The following is a 25,184-nucleotide window of genomic DNA, read 5'->3' as shown; positions in this document are numbered from 1 at the left end:
CTGGAATTTACTAAGAGCATTAACAACAAAGGAAATGATTTGTCCAGTATCACTCTACCAGTTATTAGTAAAAGTCTGGTTTTTCTGTTCCCAATTCTAAGATCTTCCCCTACACATTAATTCCATTCTGGTTACTGATGTGTCCAATATCCAAAAATGTTTTAAAATGGCATTTGAATATATAAATATCTAAGTGTACTTTATGTAAGGGGTATTCTTTGGAAGTGGAGTAGTTGGGAGGGGGAACCCTCCAGTGTTATAAACTCTGCACCCATCTTCCTTGCATACTAAGTTTTATGGAAACAATTTATATTTACATTTAGTCCCAATGTTGTACAGGTAACAAATTATAGAGTAGGCAAACTATGAATTTAGTGCACTATTTATAAGCAAACTCTATTTAAACCACCACTACTAGGCGACATACAGGCCAAGTTCTGCTTCTCACTATTGCACCAAGACGACTGAGGAAAACATACATACATATCAAGATTATGCAATGGCACCTGTGTCTGGACAGCAAACCTTGAATTGGTCAGTTAAGTTTGGACTGCACGAGTATTTTAGTTTCTAGACTGGAATTACTAAATCCAGTATCCCTAATCAAGATAAAGCCAAGTCAGTAAGAAGTAGGGTCCCAACTACAAGTCTAAGTGTGCTGATGAGGTGCAAACCCTCTCATTATTTGACCAGTACTTCTGACGATGTGCAGTGTGGGACACTTGGACGATTCCGTAAAAGTCCGCCTCAGTCACAGGTCAATACTGTTGTATGCATCTGGCAGGTTTTGACATCACAAAACTAAAATCTTTGGTTCCCCCCACCAATCTGAACAAGTACCCTAGAGAACCCAGAAATAATCCATGTATCATCCAGAGTCACCATGATCCTACCTACATAAGCTCCACCCCAAAGGGCAACAAACAGGTTGCTAGCAAGAAAAGCACTGCTTAGTACCAAGAATGGGTATCAGGGATTTTAGACGGCCAGTGACACTGTTTCCTCCTATTACCTGAAAATATACAGGCCTCTTTCTCTTTGACTCTATGTTTACTATTAAGAGGATGCAATTCAATAAAATCACTTAAATGGATGAAGATTAGGATGCACTGTTATCTTTCTTTTCTTTAATTTCCCCACTTAATTTAAATGGCCAACTAAAACAAGTGATACAATCTATCTGTGTCTGAAAGACATGTCAGTCAAGAAATCCAGAAGAGTCAACAACAATGTTATGTTTTCTAGCCAACAATACATATTTATAAAGATAAAATGGAAAGAACACAGATATGAGTGAACAATTTTTATTGAAACCCTCAAAGATTAAAGAGGACCAAATGGTGAGTTTGGGTACCATAACAGAAAATCTCACCCAACTGTACCATCATTCACAGGAATGAACAAACCCAAACACGACAAAATTCAAATTCTCATGTAATTGCTACAAGTGAATGTAAATTAACTAATCATTTTATCATAACCTTTCTGTAATCATATGAAAAAGAAGGGAATTTACATGGCATAACAAAAGATATGCAAAACTTAATGAAAACACAATTCTCTTAATTTTCTCAAACTTACTTTTATAGGATGCAGAATGCACTTGAAATGATTAAATGACTTAAGCTGATTTTTTTATTGCAAACTGTTTTAACATCAGCTTAACCTCCATGCATGGTATTCGAAAAGAACACAGCCTTTGAATTAGAAAGATCACTTAAGTTAAAATGAGGAATTAAGTACTGAAATGAGGAAAAGGCTGGGGTTTCTTTTTAAAGGAATCTTCAAGTACCAATAAGTATAGAGAAAGAATACTAATTTTGGTTACATTTTCCCCCTTACTGTTAAATATACAAACTATTACACCTTTCAAAATAAAATATCCACATAAGATTAATAAACATTCAAACCAGACCTTGGAAAAACATTAAGCAAAAATTTACTGGGCCAATCATGTCTTAATTTGAGATTATTCAAACATCTGATTAAGTGTTTCCTGCTGTAGAGCCCAGGTTCTCCCCCTTTTGGTCCCTACAGTTAAGAAACATTCAGTTAGTTGTGCTATTGAGACAACCTGTGATAAATTTCACTTAGAGGAAAAATATTTTGCAATATACATATTATTGACAGACCAAGGAGGAAGAGAAAATAGGTGCTCTGAAAAAACTGTAAATGAAAAATAATTACCGATTGTAAAGGTAAAGTTTTTATTTCCAAAGGAATGCTGCACCCATTTCACTTAATATTAGAAATCCAGGTAAAAGGCACTGGGATGTACTCCTCCAGATGAACAGACTACTCAATCACATTTGACATTTCTGAGTTTGCTGTGGCAATCAGCTTGCTTGCTGAGTGTTTCTGTGACACTTCTTACATAGAAACCAAAGGTAAATCAAACAAGTTTCAATCCATTTATAATGTAACTAGTTTTATAAAAATATTCAGAGTTGCTAATAAAGCACCAAGAAAAAGAGAACCTCAGAGCCAGGACTCAGATCCTTTCTATGAGGTCACCCCTTTACAGTTTTCTCTAATAGGACCTCCAGAGTGACAACAGTCATCTTTGACATGTCCTACCTATATAATCTTAGGGATGTAGAGCATTGCTGTAGTTACTATACCCAAATGCCAATTTTTATTATAAATAGTTAAGAGACATGTTACAAGGTAAGATTTCATGGCTTACTCTTAAAAAGGTAAAATAGGTGCAACTTTCCTTTAAGAAAGTCTTTATTTTGTAATATACCATTAATATTTTAATGTTCCCTTCAGTAAACACCAATATAACTACAATGGAACTACCAAAGACCTGTGAAGTAGCTATGATTATCTACAAATACTGTATTTTATTTCACTTGAATACAGTATTTGTACATTTTAAGAAAATATTGTACAAAAATTATATAAATGAAAGCCTCAAAGAAATGTCACTAAATTTTTGAACTGAAGTGATCAAAGATGTAAATGTAAATGAAAACGTTTCTAAACATGATGTAAACAAAAAATGGAGTAATGCAAAACACCAAGGTATTCAAATCTACTGTATTGCTATTTTCACCCTTCTCATATCTTTCAACATAGCTTTCTCCTTTTGGAATAATATAAGGGACAGCACATTATCTTCAGAACTGTATGCCAGCAAATCATTTAATACAGATGCTTGACACATTTAATTTATACAAAATCAATTTGCTTCAAGATACAAAATTAATGTTGATATGTAATTAATGAAAAAAATAAGATGTTAAAAAGATAACTATAAGAATACCCAGATATATGCTGTATTCCCATTTATATAGATCTGATCAATAAAACATCAACACATTCACTTAGATACTGATTTAATCCATGGATCAAGGCCATATTTTTAAAGTATTTTAAGGATGCCAGGACACTGCAAAAGCTGGAGAAAAGAGTTGAGGAACAGTATATGCTTGCTAAACAAGAACTATGTTTATTTAGCTAGTGAATACCTAGAGTAATAAATTTTTACTTCATGATAGCAATCAGGCTCGCAAACACCCAGAAATAGGAATTAAGGGTTTTAAATGTAGTTATAAAGGTCATAAAAAGTCTGATTAGACTGAGGTACATTTACTCAAAATTTTGAGATTCATTAAGTGGTAGCAAACAAAATAATTCCTCAGACAAATGCACATTTTTCAGTATACATATTATTGGGGTAAGGAAGGGAGAAGAATGTGCATTAACTGGTGAAATCCACCAAGCTGCATATCAACATTCTGTTACACCAAACAGTTTAAAGACAAGGGTAATGTTCTAATATAATCTCAGATTATGTTTCATTTGGCTAAAATAGAGCTTAAGGTTGCTTTGCCATATTAAAAGTTTACTACAATAATTCTTCACATAAACATTTAGACTTGAACTCCAGGACTAAATATGGCATGATTATTTTGCTTTTAATCTGTCAAATAGCTAAAAATCGACAATTTAAAAACTACAACAAAGAAAAGTTGAAGCAGTGTGACTCTTACATCGTTGAACCACTTCTAATGGTTAACTGTTAGTATTTAACAAATCCAGAGTTAATGAATCCTCGCATTCATTCAGTCTTCTGTGCCTTAGCTAGGATGCATAATTACAAAAGACAGCAGATACTGGTAAAAGCTTCAGGACAGAAAGTGCTTGACGAAGTTACAGTTCTCAAGTGTGTTTGGTGAGAGTATAAGGGCAGATGCGCTGATGAAAACCATTACAAGAGTCAATTCTGTGTTAAAGAGTTCCAAGATGTCACCTTAAGCAGAAAAAAAGCTTTAATAACGTCTTCTTTCACTTATTAGGCATTTCCAGAGTCTACATCATTAGTGTTGTAATTCTAACAGGACATCTTCATATGGTTATTGTTTGTTTCTATTTCTCTCCTGAAAGAAAAACACAAAAAATTTAACAAAATCCATCACTATATAAAGATTTAAATTATATTCACATATAATGTAAACCATCTCCACAAAAAGTTCTTCAAATACTAATTCAAGTAATTAGTTAAAACTGATTTACTATTGCCTATACACACCATAGTGAGATGATTACCACAAAACATTTCAAAATAAAGACCTGCAAACACTTATTTCCGGAGAGTAAAGGTCCTCTCCATAGCCCTGTTTTCACACGGGATCCTGGTTAAGGTGAGGATATTACAATAAGGCCTTTTTAGCCCTTTCAATGACTTTTTGATAGTAAGGTATCAAAGAGACTAAAAGGAAACTGTAGCAATTTCAAAACTACTGGCTCAGGTACTTAGGACAGAAGGATAATTGTCAGTGTTAATTAAAAAAAATACTTTGAATCACAAACTTCCTCTGTACCATCTTCTCATGGTCAGCCTAACTTCCACATCAACATTACAATTCCTTCTAAGAAAGTAGAAACCCCTTGAATAATGAACTAAGGGAGGTTTTCATGCTTATTAACCAAATATATTTACAGTACCTATAAAATGCCTGTCTTTCCATTGAATGTATCCTACACAGCCTTTTTGTACCATCGTGTTTTATAGTGTGTTACTCAGTGGTTTTGAAACTTTCACAACATTCAGAATCACCTGGATGGCTTATGGAAACACTATCGGGACCCCAAAACCTGAGGCTGAACCTGTGAGGTTGCAGTTACAACAAGTTCACAGGTGAGCCTAATATGCTGGTCGAAGAACCACACTCTAAAAACCACTTGTGTTTAACATGTTATAAGACCCTATTTTCACTACTCCCATTTTTCATGTACCATAATAAATAAGAATACACTTTTAAAATGGTCAAATTAGTTTCCTGTACTCTGTGACACCATCAGAAAATTAGAGAACTTTAAGTTACTAAGTCCTTTTTTTTCATTTTAATATAATCCTAGAACATAAACAACAGCATTTAACAGAAAGTTAATAACTAAATGCCCTACCATATAACTACAAATAAAATTATTTCACGGACACATGAGATATCCTGAAACTAAAGAAAAAACAAAACAAAAAAGCTGGCAATTAACCATGTTTCAAAAGGATAAGAAAAACCAAAATTCCAACAACATAAAGGAAAAGACAAAAAAAAATTTGGTACCAGGAAACTTAGTCTAACTTTAAAAAGGCCCTAAAGATTTTCAAAAACCAGCCTGAAAACTATAAAGTTTAGTTTTCAGAAGAAAATAGATTTGCATGAGAAATACTGAAGCCTACTTTGAATAGCTAGATACAAAACAGGATTATAGAAAAAGCAAGAGGATATAACAGCACACTGCTCATACTTCTCACACAATGACTGATGGATACTAGAGAAATTCATTAACTCCACGAAGAGCCCCAAAATTACAGAAACAAAGGCAACACTACTAAGGATAAGTTAGACAAAAATAGAGGTTTAATTCCAGGGAGAAGATCAATTATATAAATGAGGATCATGTGTTATTTAAATAAAGAGAGATGCTGTTTCAGTTTGAACTATAATCAACTACACATTCTAACACTTAATAAAATATATAGATTATAAAATATAGAAGACATCTATGTATGTAATATATAACCTCTAACTCAGTGAACAGGAAAAGGGAAAAATAAAAGAAACTTCAAATACAGAAAAAATGGGGGAGAGTTTGAAAGCTCTAAATCAGAAAGCACAAAATAATATCTCAGAATTTTTTAAAAACTTTAAATCCAGCTATACATGATTTATAAGAAATAAATTTAAAACACAATACAGAAAAGTTAAAAGTAATAAAAGCAAACCAAAGACCGATTACCACTATAAGACAAATGGATTTCAAGGTGAAAACCACTGCTGTAGATAAAATAATCACCATATACAATAAGATACATGTTTTTGAAAGCTAGAGCAGTATTTAACTAAAATTACAACTTTACATATATTAAAAGTTGTCAACATCACAAAGAAAACCTGACAGGTGTTTAATTACAAGAGAATGTAACACATTTCTTAGTACTTGGCAGAGCAGACAAGTTAGGAATACAGGTTAAATATACAGAATACAGGAAACAGCCAAATAATGACAGTACACATTGAACCACCACAAAAAGCGACTATATGCCAGAGTCAGTATCATTCAGATCACATTTTCTGACATAAATTTTAGAAGCAAACCAAACAGATAATCCCAACCAAAAAACCTTACCCACATTTGGAAATTCTAAAACACACGAACAGTCTCCCAAAAAAATACTAAGAGAAATCTGAAACATTTTTACAGCAGTACAATAAAAATGCTACATCTAAGTCCCTCCGATTCACTTAAATATCTGTATGCGTAGAATTTTTTTAGAAGGCTAAAAAGTAATGAGCTCATCATCCAGTTCAGTGGCAGAACATGCGTAACAGCAAGCCCCCCAAAGTAGGAGGAATGAAAGACGACTGCAGCAGAAAAAGATGAAACAGGAATAAATAGAGCCAAAGGACTAAAATCAAAAGCTGGAGTAGGGGGACCCCAACAATGGAAAAAATGAGTTAAAAAGTTCAGCATAAATAGTATCATGAAGACAGAACTAAAAAATAAAACTATAACTGCCCTGGCCAGGTGGCTCAGTCTGTCGAAGCACTGTCCCGTACGCCAGAAGGTTGCAGGTTTGATCCCTGGTCAGGCAGCACACAGGAGGCAACTAATAATTTTTGTTTCTCTGTCTCTTTAAAATCAACATATCTTCAGGTTAGGATTTAAAAAACAAGAAATAAAAATAAAGTGAACATGTAAAAATAAAAGTACTATTAATGTCAATATGCCAATATGCAGGGAATTTTAGGACAAAACTGACTTCCTAAAAATATAATTTACCAAAACAAATTCAAGAATAATAACTGACAATAACTAGAAAAGTTTAATCGACAATTAAAAATCCACTCCAAACAAAAAAGCCACCAGGCTCATATGGTTTTACAGGTGCATTTGATTAATTGTCTGAGAATCGATAATTAGGTAATTCTAAACTTACACCTGGTTCCAGAAATAGAAAAAGAACTATTTCCTGACATATTTTTAGGTTGGCAATACTTCGATACTAACACTCTACAAAAGCATGAAATACTAACAGTCCAGTCTCACTTGTCGCCAAGGACCTCTAACGGGCTGTTTTGTTGATAACAGTGTTGAAGAGCATAGGTGGGAGCAAGGAGGCCAGTTAAGGCAGCTAGCACAGGAGTAACAACTCTTAAGACTGCGGTGAAAAATGCAGTTAGACAAAGTTCTTGGAATTGGGAAGTATTTTGAAAGCAGAGTAAAAAAAACTTACTGACAGACTGATTAGATATGGGTAACAAAGAAAAGTGTTAAGAACAAAGAATGAGCCCAGTAGTTGTGGCCTAACCAACTGAAGGAACAGTGGTACCCGCTACACGATGGAGACAGTTTGGGGCAGGCAAAAAAAGAGTTGTTAAATTTAAGATGCTATTAGACAAGTAAGTGAAGAAATCAAGTAGACAATTGGATACATGAATCTGGTGGTTAAGAGGAATGGTCCAGGATGGGTATACAAATTTGATAGTGCTCAGGTAGAAGAATGTCCATCAGTTAATCTCAAGTTCTCCTGAACGCTACAGTAAATACCACTACTTTTGTTTTTTTAATCTCTTTTTTATCCTCACCCAAAGACATATTTTCATTGCTTTTTAAAGGGTAGAGAGAGGAACACTGGTGCGAGAGATAGCAATTGGTCGCCTTCTTAATTGGAGATTGAACCTGCAACCTGGGTATGTGCCCTGACCAGAAATCAAACCCAGGACCTTTCAGTCTACAGGACAACACTCCAATCAGCTGAGCCGCGCCAGCTAGGGCAATACCGCTGCTTTAAAACAGGTATATTACACAGCTAACCTACACCTCCCGCTGTGTCATTGGGATTTTATTTATTAAAAATAAAATCAAGGGAGAAGGGAAAGCTGAATTACGCAAAAGGAGCCCCAGTCCCATGTACCTGGTGAAGGACTAAGTCTCTACTGATGATTTATAGAATATGGTACTTCCAAGATGTACAAGTCTTTAGGATAGTTTCCAAAGTAATTCACAGAACTCAATTTTTCTTTTAATAATGATTGACAATTCAAAAAAAAAAAAACAATTTGCAGAGGGTTCCTTTTTCATTAATAGAGCTAGGCCTAATAGAGGCAGATTGAGATTTGAGTGCTCTCACATTCGGCTTCTTCCTCACCCCAGGCTGAGCAAAGGCACTGGAGACCAATATATGATCCTAAGGCTAAGACCCAGAAATTGGCCTTTGAAGGTAAACTGCAGAACGAAGTTCAGTTGCCAACCCACATGTTTTTTCGTTTGTTTGTTTTTGACAGAGCTTATTAACGGGTGAGCAAACAAGGGAAGAACCAGAAAACAAAATTTTCCTCAGTGCCCTCAGATGGGCCAACAGCTTTGCCCTTAACATTATAGGTAAAAATAACATATTTCTTTAATCAATGGGAGGTTTATCACCATTAGCAATATTTCAGTTCTCATTAATCGGGACCTGGTCACAAGTGAGCCACCAGAGAAAAAGCTAATTGTGTTTCTAAGAAAACAAACCACCCAGAAAGAAAATGAGAATCAGCATTCAGAACAGAACTGCTGAAGGAAAAAAGTGAGTACTTGGGGGAAAAAAGCAAAGAAAACACAAAAGCAGGCACCTGACATCTAAATGCCACAAAAACAATGACCTTAGCTTCTTTAGAAATCTGATTTTCAAACTAAAAATTTCAGTAGATGAATTAAAGGGAGAAATGGTCAATGCCTCATTTGGGAAGAACTATCCCAAATTATAGAGCAAGAAAAAAAAAAAGCTGGAAATCACACAGACACAAAATTAGAGAACCGAAGAACAGATCCAAGACAAAAATGAATATTCTAGAAGTACAAAAAAGAAGAAATGGAAGAGTTAAATAAAAAATTCACGAATTCTTTGATACTCTTCCCTGCCTAAGGTAGTGCTTTATTTTCCTCCTCTAGAGTGTGGGCTGGACACACTGACTTGCTTCAAAGTATGCAAAGAGAAAAGAAGAACATTTACTTTGGAGAATCCTAGCAGACACAAATGAATGAAGTAATCAAAGTTAGTATCATCAGCAATAACTTATAATATGATGAGAAAAACACCTAACTTATATGGTATACGTCCCCAAATCCCATAACCTCAGTCTAAACAAGGGAAGACAAACTGTCATGGCATTGAAAGGACATGACTACTAAATGCAAAGCTCCTGTTTCAAACCTTGAAACATTTAATGTCTTAAGTTATATAAATGTCTAATCACTGTCGTACACCTGAAACTAATATAATGTATGTCAACTAAAAAACTGTTTAAGTCTGTACTTTCAACATTACTGTATCAAAATTAATTTCTTAGTTTGGATAAACATACTATGATTACATAACATGTTAATATTAGGAAAAAATGACATATCACTACATTATCTTTGCAAAAAATTACTTTATTAATAAAGTTTTTAAAAATCATGTTATAAAAATACAACTCCCAAATACCATACTGCTGCAGAAATGTGAAATACATATATATTCTACAAGGTATAGTTATTTTAATGGCTGCCGTGCTTCTCTTTTTATTACTCATATGTGTTAAATTCTGCCCAAGGTAAAACCAGTTAAGTATTAGATTATATTTTTAAAGTTTAAAAGAACAAGGTGTGCATGTTTCAAAAAGACTAAGTCTATAGATGAACAAATAACAAAAGTTAAAGTATATAATAAATTCTTCAGAAAAGTTAATGACTTACCAAAAATGAAATCTGCATAGGTTGGCTGAAAGGACTGGAAAAATTCATGCTAGAGAGAACAAGGGCCGTAACAAATGGATAAAACCCTTGGCTGGTGAAAGGCCTATACATTTGTCCAGAGCCATTAAAGTGCTATAATATTGAGACAAGCATGACATGCACTATCTCAATATGATGCATCCTTTCGCACTTAGCACAAAGACAAAAATTGTAAAGAAAACAGACCAATTCTGCACTGCAAATTTTAAACCAAATATAATCAAGGGAATGGACGACGATTATGCTTTGGAAGTTGTGTTTGGAAGTCAACTCTGAACTTTTAGCTTCTGCTTCCATTTAACTGAGTGTGTCACATTCTTGATCCTCAGCATAAGCACACTATAATAACTGCTTTAAAACATTCTAGTACTTAAAAGTGCACTTATTAAGTATTATTTCAAGGCTGAGAAAATAGATGTAGTCTAATAATATATACTATCAACCAAAGATGAAATAGCCTCAAAATATACTACAAAATGGGAGAGTTGGAAAGAAGTTCAAGTGGCAAAAATGGTGAAAAGTCACAGCATGTTAGTTAAGTGGTCCAAATGAAAGTAACAATATGGTTCTAAGACTTAGGACTAACTCATGTTTGAGCTGTGATTTAGTTTCTGCAAAACAGAATCACTTGACACACCAGTTTTTTGAAATGTGTAGTCTTATTTTAGTTTTAGAGTTCAGACTTAATTTCATGTTTAACTAACACTATATTAAAAATAAAATCAAAGAAAAAAGAAAAAAGCACAAAGATCAAACAAATAAAATAAATGATCTCTATTTACAGACATGATTGTTAGGCAGAAAATCCTAGATATTCTATTAGGACTACTAGGGCTAGTAAGTGAATTTAGCAAAGTCACATGATACAGGACATTTCTATAAACCAAATGAGAAGTAAAACTGAAAATGCAATTATAGTAACAGTAAAAATATACTGAGCAATAAATTCAGCAAGAGATATGCTGGCCCTTAACACCAAAAACTACAAACATGAGAGAAATTCTCTCTCCAAGCAGAGTGATTTTTTAAAAAAAGGGGGGGGCTATATTATCTTTAGTAACTTTTATTATTTATCTGTTGAATGAATAAGGGGATACTACATATGGCACTATAGGTTGACTAAATGTGTGCTAGGATTCTCAGGGGGAAAAACAACAAAGACTAATCTGGGACCTGGTAACAGGTGCCTGGAGCCAAAGCAAAGGAATCCATATGTAATTCTATTTTAAAGCCAGATTTTGGACTCTTTACAGTAAAATTAAAATAATAAAATGATTACATTTGATTGTTGTTCACAAGTGAAACTGTCCACTAGTAGCGTTTTATATCCTAATTCTTTTATTATGTATCTAATAATCTTTTTTCCATTCCCTTATGTTATTTCAATATTGACTCTCCAGTGTAGAAGATACTAGTTAAAAACACCTGTCAAATTTTCTGCCAAGAGACAGTAAAGTCAGTTTCACTCAGAAATTGAGTGTAATATATAAACATGGTTCACTTAATGATGGGGATATATTCTGAGAAATGTGACATAAGGTGATCTTGTCATGGTATATCAGAGTGCACTTATACAAACCTAGATGGTAGATAGCCCAGCAGCCCCCAATCTTTCGGGAGCAGACAGAAGGCGCTCAGGTCAGGGCTGTCAGGAAGCAGAGCTCAGACAAGCTTCCTTCGTGGTCCAGTTCCCAACAGGCCACAGGCTGGTACTATCCGTAGCCCAGGGGTAGAGGACCCCTGGTATAGCCTACTACACATCTAAGCTATGGGGTATAGCCTACTGCTCCTAGGCTACAAACCTGTCCAGCACATTACTGTACTGATTACTTCAGGCAATTACACAATGGCATGTATTTGTATATTTAAACATAGAAAAGGTATTTGATATAAAAGATAAAAAAAAATAGTATATCTATGCAGGGCACTTACTATGAATGGAGCTTGCAGGACTGGAACTTGCTCTGGGTGAGTCAGTGAGTCAGTGGGACGTGAACGTGAAGGCCCAGGATATTACTATACACTACTGTGGACACTGTAAACACTCTCCCGCCACCCTTTCTCCTGCTCCCTGACAGGGCCAGAAATAAAACATTGAAGCTGTCTATGCTGCTCCATGAACAAGGGATATCGACGGGACTGATTAGCAATATCAAGAAATCAGCTAAAGTATGCATCACCATAATAGTGACCATCAGGAGGGAGTGAAAGGTAGCCTAAGGAATAATAAGAAATCAAGATGGAAAAGATAAATGAACACAGGGAAGTAACATGGCAATGTGGTTCTGGGTTCTGCATGCTTGGAGCAGTGGTTAGATTAAGGAACAAACTTTGAGGTATTCATAAAAAAAAGCGGGGGGGTGTCTAACATGGAAAGCATGTAGAACTGAGAACTCAATAGCCTGACTTTAGAAATTTATTCTTCATTCCACTGACTCTTTCTGGCACAAATAGGTTTCTCTAGAATTAGACTGATAGTAAAAATAAAATGTATGCTTTTCATCATTAGTCTGAAAATGCTTCCACAGTACAAGGACAAGATGGCTCCACACTACCAACAGGAAATTCAGCCCTATTCCAATCTCATGATACCAACGTTACATATGCAGTCCATTGTTGACTGAAACGTCATTATGCTGCACATGACTGGTTAGTAAATTTCTAAATTAAGAACTATACGTCAAACTTCTAAAATAAATTAACAGGAAAGGTAATTCAGTAAGCTTCTTCCTGAAACAAAACTATTTCATATTACTTAACAGTTAAATATATACATATGTTCCAGAAGTAATCATGTATTTTCTGCCAAAGAAAAATAAATGAAATAACTGAAACATCATTCAGTATCATGATGACTGTTCATACCATAATAGGTATGAAATATCTCCCAAAGATACATAATTAATCCAGTAAACTGCTGGTAGTTCATTTACTTTTTCAACATTGCAACATAACGCGGACACCATTAACTCTCCGTGGGACAACAAAATTAACTTAAGAAAAAAATAATAGTGTAAAATGTTAATTGAAGCACCTCCTCCTTTTCCACATCTGGCTTATCAGAAATATTTACCAAGTTCAGAATAGGGTTATCACTGCAATAAAGCGAAATCATCTCGACTATTCAAGATATCTCAATGTTTTATCAAAGCTCACTTAAATATGTAATATAAAAGCTTATGGTATCAAGTGTGAGACATCCTGGACCAAAACCTATCTTCCAGAGAAATATTCTTTAAATTTTTCAGTAAAGATCAAAGGAAAAGGAAGATTTTATATACTGAATTTATTTCAGCAAACCATAATCAATTCATTAACTGAGAACTACAACCATAAGTAAGTTTACCAAAAGGCAATCGAGTAAGACTTCAGCTTAAGAACTACAATATGATTAACAGGAGAGCATTAAACTACATGCTCCACTTCAGAAAAAGGAAGTATAGGTAGTCTCTCATGACAATGGTTTGATTACAATTTTTTGACTATACAAAGATGCAAAAGCAATATGCATACTAAATTACACTAAGTGCTATTTATTATTATAAAATAGATTTTGTGTTAGATGATTGTGCTAAACTCTAGGCTAACATTAAGTGTTCCGAGCACATTTAAGGTAGGCTACGATGTTGTGTAGGTTAGGTGTATTAAATGCATTTGCAACTTATAGTACTTTCGGCTTACAACAGGTTTACTGGAATGAAACCCCATTTTAAGTCGAGGAGCATCTGCACATATAAAACTGTTGTCGCGGGTATAATTACTATTGGAGTAATTTTTTGTATATCAACACACACTTGGTAAGTTTGAGATAGTCCTAACATCATCTCATCTCAGAACCAAAGTTATTACAATTGTGCAAAAAATTCTATCAGGTACTAAAATTTACTCTTCAGAAATACCCAAACAATACAAAATTGCACATGACCAATATATATAGAATATTCTATAATTAAAACTATTTAATAGGGATTTTATTGTAATAATGCCTCGCCTGTTCCTGTGCAAGTTGCAAGGCTTCCTCTCTGAGAAAACTGGTATACGTAAATGCCATATTTTGGAAGTTCACCTCAAAATTACAAGCAAGTGAAAACTCTATAATTATTCCTATATAAAATTTAGAAAGCTAAAAACTTTACCTCAGATTATGTTTTCTGATTAATAAGGATACATGAGAATCCAAGAATATAGTAGGATCTAAATGACTCACATTCAGTACAAAAGTAAAATTTCAGAGAAAGGTTTAATCAAAAATAGAATCTAATGCTATTTAGATTACTTGAATTTATAATGGACAAACATACCCAGGACATTATCAGTTCTTTGTTTTTCCTTCTTTTATTTTCCAATTAAACCAGCTTGTATCATTAGAAACAATACAATATAAACATCAAGTTAAGGTAAAAAAGAAAAGCCCCCCCCAAGCCCCCTCTAGCCCTTTTTATTTTAAGTTCCTTATTAGGTTGCCACTAACTTTAAATAGCATACCAATACATAAATTTCTCAATTTAACAATTCAGGCACTATCAATTCCCACTGTAGGCAAAGAATAATTTATCACAGTTGAATGTTTTATTCTCCTTTTCCTCCTCTCTACATTAGAAGACATATTATTTTTAGTTTTAATGACTGTTCTTAGGACTTTAAATAATAAGCTTAAGGCACAACTGCTTGTACCTACAGATATACTATCTCTATAAACAATTATGTCACCTTCAGAAAGATGAGAAAGTTAATGCACTGATTTACCTTTTCTCAAATCTTTCCTTCCTGTACCATCTCGTAACATTTTATCTACCTATAGTTAAATCTCTGACACACTATTGTTCATTTTTACAAATGGAAAAACCATTTAACTTGAATGATCAAGTATATAGTTCCTAAATAAAGAAGTACAGTAACTAAATCAATAAAGAAAAATTCTGACTTTCAAACTCTCCCCCAAAAGATTTTTCTAAGCATTTACTCATTTAACAAATTTTTATGAAACATCTATTATGTGCCAAGCATTAGGTGTTAGGGCTGCAGTAGAGAAAAAAAGCAAGTCTTGATCTCCTAGAGCTAGCTTATGGTTCAATGAGAACAAAGATTAGCTAGAGTTTTCTTCTTTTTAGCTTCCTTCACACCTCCAAGATCAGTGGTTCCCAAGCAGGGGCTCATTTCATTTGTCAGGCTTCAAAGACCACAGTGCCTTTTCACAGAAAAGACTGCAGAGATACTTACAGTACTGATACATGCTGTATTTACAACGAAGACCCATCTGATTCAAAATGCATCTAGAATGACCATTGAGAAATTCATTTGTTACTGTTTAATAAGCTACCAGGTTTTACTATCTTTCTTGAATTTTTCACTCTGTTGAAATAACTCAAGTAACTTTCTCGTGAAAGGCCTCTGGCTAAACTCTCATACACATGAAATCTTTATTTTGTGCTGCCCTTAATGACAAAATTTGACACTCATCTTTAAAAAACATAATGTACTCCATCCCCTTCGCTCCAAAATAGATTTTACATATGAATATCCAGAGCTGTAGATCAGAATTCCCATGACAGTCAATTCTCCTTTCTTGGTAAGTAATTTGTCTTTTGATTGCAAAGCTTTTAAAGTAGCTTTAATTTGGCTTTCTCTTTCAAATTTTAAACAATCCTGTTGGTTACTCAGTGAGCCCATCCTTCTAAAAGCATGTACCTTTGAGTAAGGAAATTTTTAATTATTCCTTCCACTGTTTTTTCCTGGACCCTTTTAAATACTCCTTGAGAGAAGCAGTGGACCTCCTCTCTTTCCACCAGATCTTTCACACTTTGTATTTTTTATCTCTATTGCTCCACATTTGGAAAAATCCTAGATCAACTGATCTAAAACATGAACATCTTATTAATCTGCTTGCTCACTGCTTTTTTAGTTCTCATTTCCAAGGACATTTTCTGGCTTTCTTTTCTTTTTACATATAAATCCTCCCTAACATCAAATCACATTTTGTTTTGTACTTTATATTATCTTCTGCTCTCTGAATATTTCAGTGGGTTTGTTTTGGTTGTTCTTTCAAAAAGCTTGGTATGTTCTTTTATCAAACATATCAGAATTATGTGTTCAAATCTAAGTATGAAAAAACCACTCAAATACTACAATAACTGGTATGGGTTACTCCTACAGTTTTAAGTTTCACGTATACCCCTCACTATAAAATAGGCAGCCTGACTTTTTAAGTTTTACATAATAAAGGCAGGATATGTCTGGTGGGATCCTCCATAGGGTGCTTTCCTGGCAAGGCAAGCTGGGGAATTCCTCTATTGCCAAAGTAACCAGAACAACAACAAAAAAAGTCAATAGAAAAGACTCAGCAATGACAAGACAGAATTAGCTTTTAAAAGTCCTTGTCTATCACAAGTATGTTCAAGAATTTAAAAAGAAACACACGAACACAGTAACAAGAGAAATGTGAGAAACTACAGTTAACTATAGACCTAAATGTAAAATTTTAAAGTACGAAACGTCTATGTAAATGCATAGGAAAGAAATCTTCCCAAATCTGAGGAAGGCAATTATTTGAAGTCATTAGTATAAGCTTTCTAAAACTGTTATTATTCAAAACTGTTTTGGCTATTCTAGGGCCTATACCTGATCTTAGCTTGGAACCAAAAAAAAAAACAAAAAACAAAACAAAAAAAAAACCGCTTACACACATCAGGTAACAAAATACTGCAGAAAATTGCAGTTATGTTAGGAAATACACTCTACAATTTTGGGGGGTAAAGAGCCTTGGTGTATAAAACTCAAATTGTTAAAAAACAGTAATAAAGCAAACAAGGAAGAATGTTAACAGGTGAATTTTGGATAGAAGGCATATGAATATTCTACATATCATCTTTATTCTTACAAATAAATTATAAATTATATCCAGATAAAAAGATTTAAAAAAAGAGATTCACTCACATTGCTGCATCTAGCTATAGTTCAGTCATTCCACCATATTACTACAGTAACAATGTGTTTTGGCCATTTTTCTGCTGACAGACATTTGGGTTGTTCCTTTTTCTTTTTTTTTTAAAACTATTATTGCCTGTGTTCCTAAGAACATTCTTCTGTGTCTTCTGGGGAATGCGTAAAATTTTTCTTAGGTATCTTCCCTAAAGGAAAACTGCTGAATTCTAAGGTATATGAAATATCCAGCTTCGTAAGAATATGCAGAACAGCTTCCACACATGGCTTTATCAAGTTAATGTTCCCATCTGCAATTTTATAAGAGATTCTGTGATATACAGTCTTCCAATACTTGGCATTATCAAATTTCTTAATTTTGCCAAATAAATAAACATAAAATATTTTTTCATTTCAGTCTTGATTTACATTTTCTTAATCACTACTAAGACTGAATATCTTTTTATATACTTATGTCATTTTTGTTTCTTCTCATGAAATGACTATGTATCTCTTGATCCATTTTTCTACCAGATTGTTTATCTTTTTCTTAAACTGACGTACAGGAGTTCTTCATTCTTTTAATATTTGATACCAATCTTTGGTCAGTTGTATTCAAATTTTTCCCAGTTTCCTAATGTCTTTTTGGTTTCTTTAAAGCATCTTTTGATGAACAGATTTTAATATAGTCAAATTTTATCAATCTTTTCTTTAATAATTAGTGTTTTATGTCTTAAGAAACCCTTCTTTACCCAAGATCTGAAAGATACGGATCTGGGAGAATGTAATCTTCACATATCAGAAGCTTTGAGGAATTTCAGCTAAAATAAGACTGAGGGGGTCATGTTAAAGGAGAATGCTAAAAAATAACTCCTTTTATTTAAAAAATTAAAAAGCAAGTAAACAAGTAAAGAGAATCCTACCAAAACACCATTAATTTGTCTTTTGGATAGTGCTGAGGAGAACCTAAAATAAACATCCTTTCTTTATCCCTGGGGTATCAAGAGTATTTTGAAAGCAGTTTTGCTGGAAAGCCAAAGTGCAAGCCTAAGTATATCTAAGAGAAAAATCCACAAATGAAAATCTACAAATTCTGCCTAGACAAGAGGTAACAGTACCAGGAAGAAAACTGGGCAAGGACACATAATAACCCAAGTGTTAAACTGTTAATATGCAGGGAAAACTTTCCTAACATGGTGGTTTCAAATTCAAAGGAAAGTCAAATTTCACCTAGCTTATACACTGCGCTGGCTCTTCCCTCACAGGCTGATGAATTGCTTCGCTGGTAAAGTCAACTTACATCATGTCTCTCCCATCTCATGCAACTAAAACCAAGCATTAAAGTGCAAAACAAACAAACATCAAGACCAACAAAACAAAACAAAAACAAAAAACAAAAACAAAACACCCGCGCTATTTTGGGTCAAATACCTGACCTGGATGATGGATCCTCTTCTTTGTTCAATGATGACAGGGAAACAAGCCAAAATGAGTCAAAGAATGCTAACAAAAGTATACTGAGTCCAGAAGATGGCTGCCAGATACTAGACTTGGGGGAAGAATGTAAATACAAAGGCATAGTACAAGACAGTTTTGAAGGAATAACGGAACTATTCTGTAACCTGACTGGTGGTTACACAAATATCCAAATGTGTTAAAATTCACAGAACTGCACAGGAACTATTCTGTATCCTGATTGTGGTGATTACACAAATAATACAATTGTGTTATAATTCACAGAACTGTACACACCAAAAAAGTGAATTTTATCCTATGATTTAAAAATTTTTAAAACAATTTATGTACAAATATTTATAGAGGCTTTATTTACATTTTTCAAAAACTTTAAACAACCCAGGAGTCCTTCAAAGAACAGATGAATAAACTGGTAAACTCATACAATGAAATAGTACTTAGTAATAATTAAAAGGAACAAAGGCTTGATATACAAAAAAAACAAAAAGGTATCATGCTGAGTGAAAGAAGCTAGTCTTAAAAGATTACACACTGTAATTTCATTTATCTGACATGGAAAATGCCTTCTAGAGACAGAACATATCGGTGAATTAGGGGAAGGGGAGAGGGGAGCACTTGACTACAAAGCAGCAGCAAAAGGAAATTTACAATTTCACTGTATGTAAATTTAATAAAAGAAACAAGTTAAAAAGAGTATGAAAGAAAAAAGTTTCTAAAAATGATCATTATAGGAAGCAACAACAAGCTGTCGACAGTCATCTTTGTGCCCCGCAAAATCAAATCGACTTTGGATCAAGGGATTCAGTTAAGAAAACAATCAACAGATATAAGTGGGAACTAGACTGATAATATAAGCAAACATGTCACTGAAGAGTTCAAAAACTCACAAAATCAACACAAATCATATCAATACCATGGAAATTCAAATTTAAGAAATTCTCCAAATGCAGGAAAAAAAATATTAAAGAACAAATGACATTGAAGAACCAAGATTCAATGTATTTTCACAGTATTAGGAAAAAGAAAATAAAAATAAAATCCTGGACTATAGACAAAGAATTAAGGAAAATTTTAACAGAGACTCATATTTGACACATTCTACATACAGGTCTATATTGCAAGAATAAAGAAAAATCTTTTATGCACACAAACGGAAATAGCTATTTCGAAATAAAGGATATTAAGGCTGGCCTCGGGCACCTCCATAATATAAAACTATAAATATATTTATATATGTAATGGAAATATAAAACTATAATGCAAAGCCTGAACAAAAAGACTGTGACCCCAAATTTTACATCCAGGTAAACTGCTGTTCACATACCATGGCTAAATAAAGACCTTTTTTGCATTGAGGGCTTCATAAGTATATAATCAAATTATTCTTGCTAAAAAAAATGTTATATAAGAACCAAAATAAATATTTCAAAGGTGGATTAGACATAAAAAGCCTGGCAGTAAACAATTTAAACGTCAATTTTTAAAGTTTAAATCACTGCTGAATGTGTGATTACAGAACAGTAATGTAATGGTCATAATTCCTAACACAACTATATAATAAAAAAAGTAAAACCAGGACTGCATTTTTACAATGGGTAGAGAAGAAATGTGGGAAGACATAAAAAGGATGACCTCTCCTTAGCAGTGAGAAAGGAAAGTTGATAAATATTTGCCTGCCTTGCATCTTTCTCCCTGAGTAATCCCATCCCACTTCAACAGAATCATCTACTGAAGAACAAGAAGCTCCCAATCTGTGACTCCCACATCTAATTGCCTAATCAAAGAGATTTCACTGTCTATATTTCTCAAAGGCATTTTAAAACCAGCATATCCTAAAGCAAAATCTTTAACTGTATTCCACCTTTCATATGCCAAATCATTTTTCCTGATCTACTACTGGCAGTTACAAAAGGTTGAGCAGGGCCTTATATATTAAATAGTCATTTGTTTTATTCCAAAGCAAAGTTTCTAACAATTCAGTTCAGGAATCACTAGCAGCAAAACCACTGAGCTGAGCTGCTTGATTAAAAATGTACTCTACCAAGTCTCTTATCAAATATACTGGATTCTCCTGGGGTGGGTCTCAAGAATCTGCGTTTTCAAGAAGCATCCCAACTGATATTTTATGTGCCCTAAAATTTGGGAATTACTGCTCCATAATCATTATGTTTCAACATTATTCACCATTAATTGAAATAGGTCCCTCTTCTGCAAAGATCAAGAAGCCACAAGAGGCTAATGTTCACACACACATAGAAATACACCTAAGTTCTTGTTTTATCTTAATTTGTATGTACAAGCTTTCCTTAGCAACCACCATAATTTACTGGAGAAGCTTCTAATAACTTTATTCCCAATTCATTTGAAAGTAAGTTTAAATGTAGTGTCTATAGAAAAATCTAATAGTAGTTTACTCCATCCTCTTTTTCTCCTAAAATAGTACTCTCCCCAATACCAATTTTCTTTTGTAGTTTGAAACACAAAACATTCCCCAGCCTGTCTTGTTGTGTGCTTTATGATCAAATCTGGCCAATATGATGCAATGCAAGCATGAACAGTGAGTAACTTCTTGGGAAATTTCCCTTCACGGCTCATAGAGGTAAATAACAGAGTCAGAAATCAAATCCTACAGTCTAGACCTAAAGCCCATGTCTCTCCAACTCTTGGCTGCCTTCCTAAGGTCAAGTCTTTACTATATTTTGTACAAGTGTTCTAACTACAAAATTATAAAAATGCTTCAGGAGTTTTAGGGCAAAATATTTTATTTCTCATAAATACAAATGATTAATATTCAAACATTTATTTAAAAGCTGTTTCAAACTCCAGACACATTTTGCCATAAAATTAATGTTTGAGATTGGAGTCCCTTGCCAGTTCTTAAGCCTGCTTAATTACAAATGCAGAATTCACTGAGCTTTGATGAACACGACTCAATGATCTTTATCACCTGAGGAGAATGAAGAATAGGCAGGAAGCAAATTCAGAGTAAGGGTTACCCTTGGGAAGGAAAAAGGAAATGTTTCAAATATGGCATCATAAGCTTTCAAGGATGTTTGTAAAGTTATTTCTTAAGCTAAATGGTTGGTTTCCTTCAGAGTAAAGTTCTTAAACTCAGAACGTAATATTAAAAGGCATTAAAGAATACCCATCCATGCAGAGCACCCCAATAAAAAGACCCTACACACAAAAATTACTGTACTCTTACCCTACGCATGGCTTCCTCCTCTTCTTGACGCTTTTCATAATGTGCAAAGTCATCAAAGATTGAGGTGGTATGCTTGAAAGTAGCAATTATTTTAAGCACTTGCTTAGCTTTTTCTAGGGGTACCTCTTGAGTGTCCCTTGAATTGGTAACTGGTTTGTTGTCATTATTTTCTAAGCGAATATGCCGCAATTGGTTATTGGGAACATCTTTGACAAAGATCCACTTAACTTCAAATTTGCCCTTCCACTTATCCTGAGACCAGACACCAGCATATGCATTATAGTCCACAACAGACTTCATTTCAGCCACTCCACAAAAATGTCCACTGCCATTCACACTGAAGAGTAAATAGAGTGGGCCCTTCCCATTCAGGGAACGGTAAGCTGCATCCAAACGCTTATTACCATGCTCAGTACTACACCAGATAGAGTACTTAATGGAACGGTGAATGTCATCCTCAGAATAGCTTTTAATTATAAACACACGTCCATTCTTCAGGTTCCAGTCAAAGTCTTTGGGATTATAGTTGTTTATGGCCTTTAGCTTTTCCAGCACTGGATGCACTTCTACACTAGAAGGTGAAGCACTGACAGGAACAACACCTAAACCAAAGTTTTCACTGCCCGCTCCATTGTTCTGGTTGAAGCCAGCTCCCCTATTCCGAGGAGCTACCCAGCGGTTCTGCAGCTGTTGCTGTTGGGGCTGCACTTGGTGAGGCTGGGCCTGTGGCTGAGGTCCTTGTTGCTGCTGTGGTTGTGGTGGCTGAGGCTGCTGTTGAGGCAGTTGGCTTTGCACCAATGGTGGTGGTTGAATTAATGGCTGAGGCTGCTGGATTATAGTTTGAGGAGGCAGAACTGGTTGGGTTGGTGGAGCCTTTACCACAGACCCCTTTTCATCCCAAGTTCCAATATTCATGTTGTGTTTTATAGGAGGTGGTGGCACAGCAGAACCCCCAATTCCCACATTGCCCTTGGGTTTAAGTTTCGGTTGAGGTTTGGCAGGCTTTCTGGCAATGGCGGCCCAGGAGGTTGGTTTAGGTGCTGCACTGCTAACTGGGGGCACACTATTGGTTGCAATGCTAGTCATACCACTGCTGCTCAAGGCTGTACCTACAGTTTTTGTCACTGCAGCTGTCAGGTCACCACCAATTTTCAGTCCAGTCATACCTTGCTCAATACTGCTAATGCCGGGCACCTTACTCAAAGTATCATTGCCAAATCCAGCCTGTCCATCAGTAATAGCTCTCCCAAGAGAACTAGGTGGATAGCCATAACTGCTACTATAAGCAGAACTTTGCGTTGATTGTCCCTGAGATCCACTTGTCCCCCACGTAGAGAAATCAGCATTACCAGGAAAAAAGTTAAATCCATGCTGACCAAGAAATGGAGGAGTATTTCCTAATGCCCCAGGTTGACTAAACACACCATCTGGTATATAATGATGTTCTCCATTACTCATTTGTCCATAGGTTGTCAGATATGGCATAGGTTGGTCTCCCGCCGTGGACCATGCTGCTTCCCCAAGAGAATATGGAAATCCAATGGATGGAGCATAGTAACTAGGCATGTATGGATCTGACATTGGTGGATAGCTGTTACTCTGGAAAACAAAAGATCATAATCAAGAGCGAAATTTCCTCTGAAGGGTAGGGGGAAAAGACATTGGAAAGATTAAAATCAAATAATCTTAAGTAAATGAAAATCAAATCCACCTGCTCCAGATAACTAAATCAAAATTTCACATCTACTTCTATCAACAAAAAACAGGCTAATAAGTATTTTTATTTTAAACTATTATGTATAAAATTGCAGGATTTTTATGTCAGGGCAGTGGGTGGGACTGAGTTGATTACTTTTGTTTAAAGAGCCTGGTCCTATACCACAATTTTAAAATACTGTAATTCCTACACAAAGTTGATTTATACATTTTGCAGACATGAATTACTTACAGCCAGCTCTATTTTAAGCAATTGATGTATCCAAAAATTTGTAAGAATTAAACAAACCTAGAAACTATCCCACTGGTAGAGAAATTATAGTCTATCTTTATTATGGAATCCACTTTACCAATTAAACTTTCTATTTTCATTAAAAAAAAAATAGAGAAATGTACTCTGAGGAAAAAAAGATTCAGGATTATACCTAAAGCATGATCCAAATCTGTTTTTGTTTTGCTTTGCTCATTTTGAAAAAGAAACAATAAAATCCTTACTATGGTTTTTTAATGGCAAGATAGTAAGAGCCTCTTCTTTGTACTAGGTTTTCCACATTTTATACAATTTATCACCTTCCTGATCAGAATTTTCATTTAGAAAACAAAGTTCCTATATTTTCCAGAATTACTGCAATTTTATCAACTTTTATTTTGAATATTAGCTAATCATTTACTTAGTGATTTCCCAGAAGCCAAGGCACCAAATTCTATTTTTTCTTGCCATTACTCTCTTGGGACTATTCTAATACTGCTTTCCCACTCAAGAAAGTACATTAAATATAAATATGTGCCAAACATCATAGTCATACTACCTGCATTTTATTTTAAATTATTTTTTAAAGGCCAATCATTGAAAACTGAGATGCTTTATTGTTACTATTAAGTTTCTTGTGACACACCCTGAAACTGTTAGGACTGTTCACTATGAGAAAGCTAATATTTTGTCTTTTGAAATAATTTTGATAAAACTAAAAAAAAGTAACTAAGAGAATCAAATAAAAGCTTCATTTAAATTCATAATTATAACATAGTATTACAGAGTACTTCCAGTAAAGCTTGGACTTAAACAACCCTCACTACGTACACTTTTAAGAAAAATAAAAGACTTTAAATACACTTGATATTAAGTACCTTTTACTGTATTCAAAACTGGAAATAAATGTTACTATTTACTAATTTAGTTGAACATATTCTTTAACTATAACAGATCATTATTAACTATATTTGAAAATGTATTAGTATAAAGGAAATGAAGGGCATCTTTGAGACAAATATAGTGCCATCATTACAGAAATGAACAGTGTAAATATTATATTCAATACAAGAGCTTGAAAGAAGTTCAAAATCACCAACAATGGGTTTCAACAACAAAATCTTGAAGAAATTAATAAGCAAACTTTACTAGCCATGAAGACCCACACACACACACACACACACACACACACACGTAATCCAATCACTAAATTATTTGCTAAAAATAAAAGAACTCATAATGTTTGAAGTCACTATGATATAAACCTCTAAAAAGCTTAATAAAAATGAACAGAAGTTCACCTAGTATAAGTAAATATATACACTATATTAAAAGGTTAAAAAAATT

At 34.2% G+C, this 25,184-nt stretch overlaps 1 protein-coding gene across 6 annotated transcripts in view; it reads right to left on the bottom strand.

Moving 5' to 3' along the window:
* Window positions 1-1,302: 1,302 nt before the first annotated feature.
* The window catches only part of YTHDF3 (YTH N6-methyladenosine RNA binding protein F3), a 37,014-nt gene continuing 13,132 nt past the window's right edge, over window positions 1,303-25,184 (bottom strand). For all 6 annotated transcript variants that reach the window (XM_054590191.1, XM_054590194.1, XM_054590192.1 and 3 more), the window contains 2 exons: window positions 21,872-23,470; window positions 1,303-4,385 (listed from right to left, as the gene is read on the bottom strand). In XM_054590191.1, the coding sequence (XP_054446166.1) occupies window positions 4,362-4,385; window positions 21,872-23,470 (1,623 nt within the window). In that variant the 3' untranslated portion in view covers window positions 1,303-4,361. The remainder of the gene's footprint in view (window positions 4,386-21,871; window positions 23,471-25,184) is intronic.

This window comes from Pteronotus mesoamericanus, unplaced genomic scaffold, assembly GCF_021234165.1.
Source record: "Pteronotus mesoamericanus isolate MK-2021 breed Mesoamerican mustached bat unplaced genomic scaffold, CSHL_Meso_final scaffold_174, whole genome shotgun sequence".
In the NCBI taxonomy this organism is placed as follows: domain Eukaryota; kingdom Metazoa; phylum Chordata; class Mammalia; order Chiroptera; family Mormoopidae; genus Pteronotus; species Pteronotus mesoamericanus.
The sequence above is the reverse complement of the archived record's forward strand: the minus strand, read 5'-3'. Positions and strand labels throughout refer to the sequence as shown.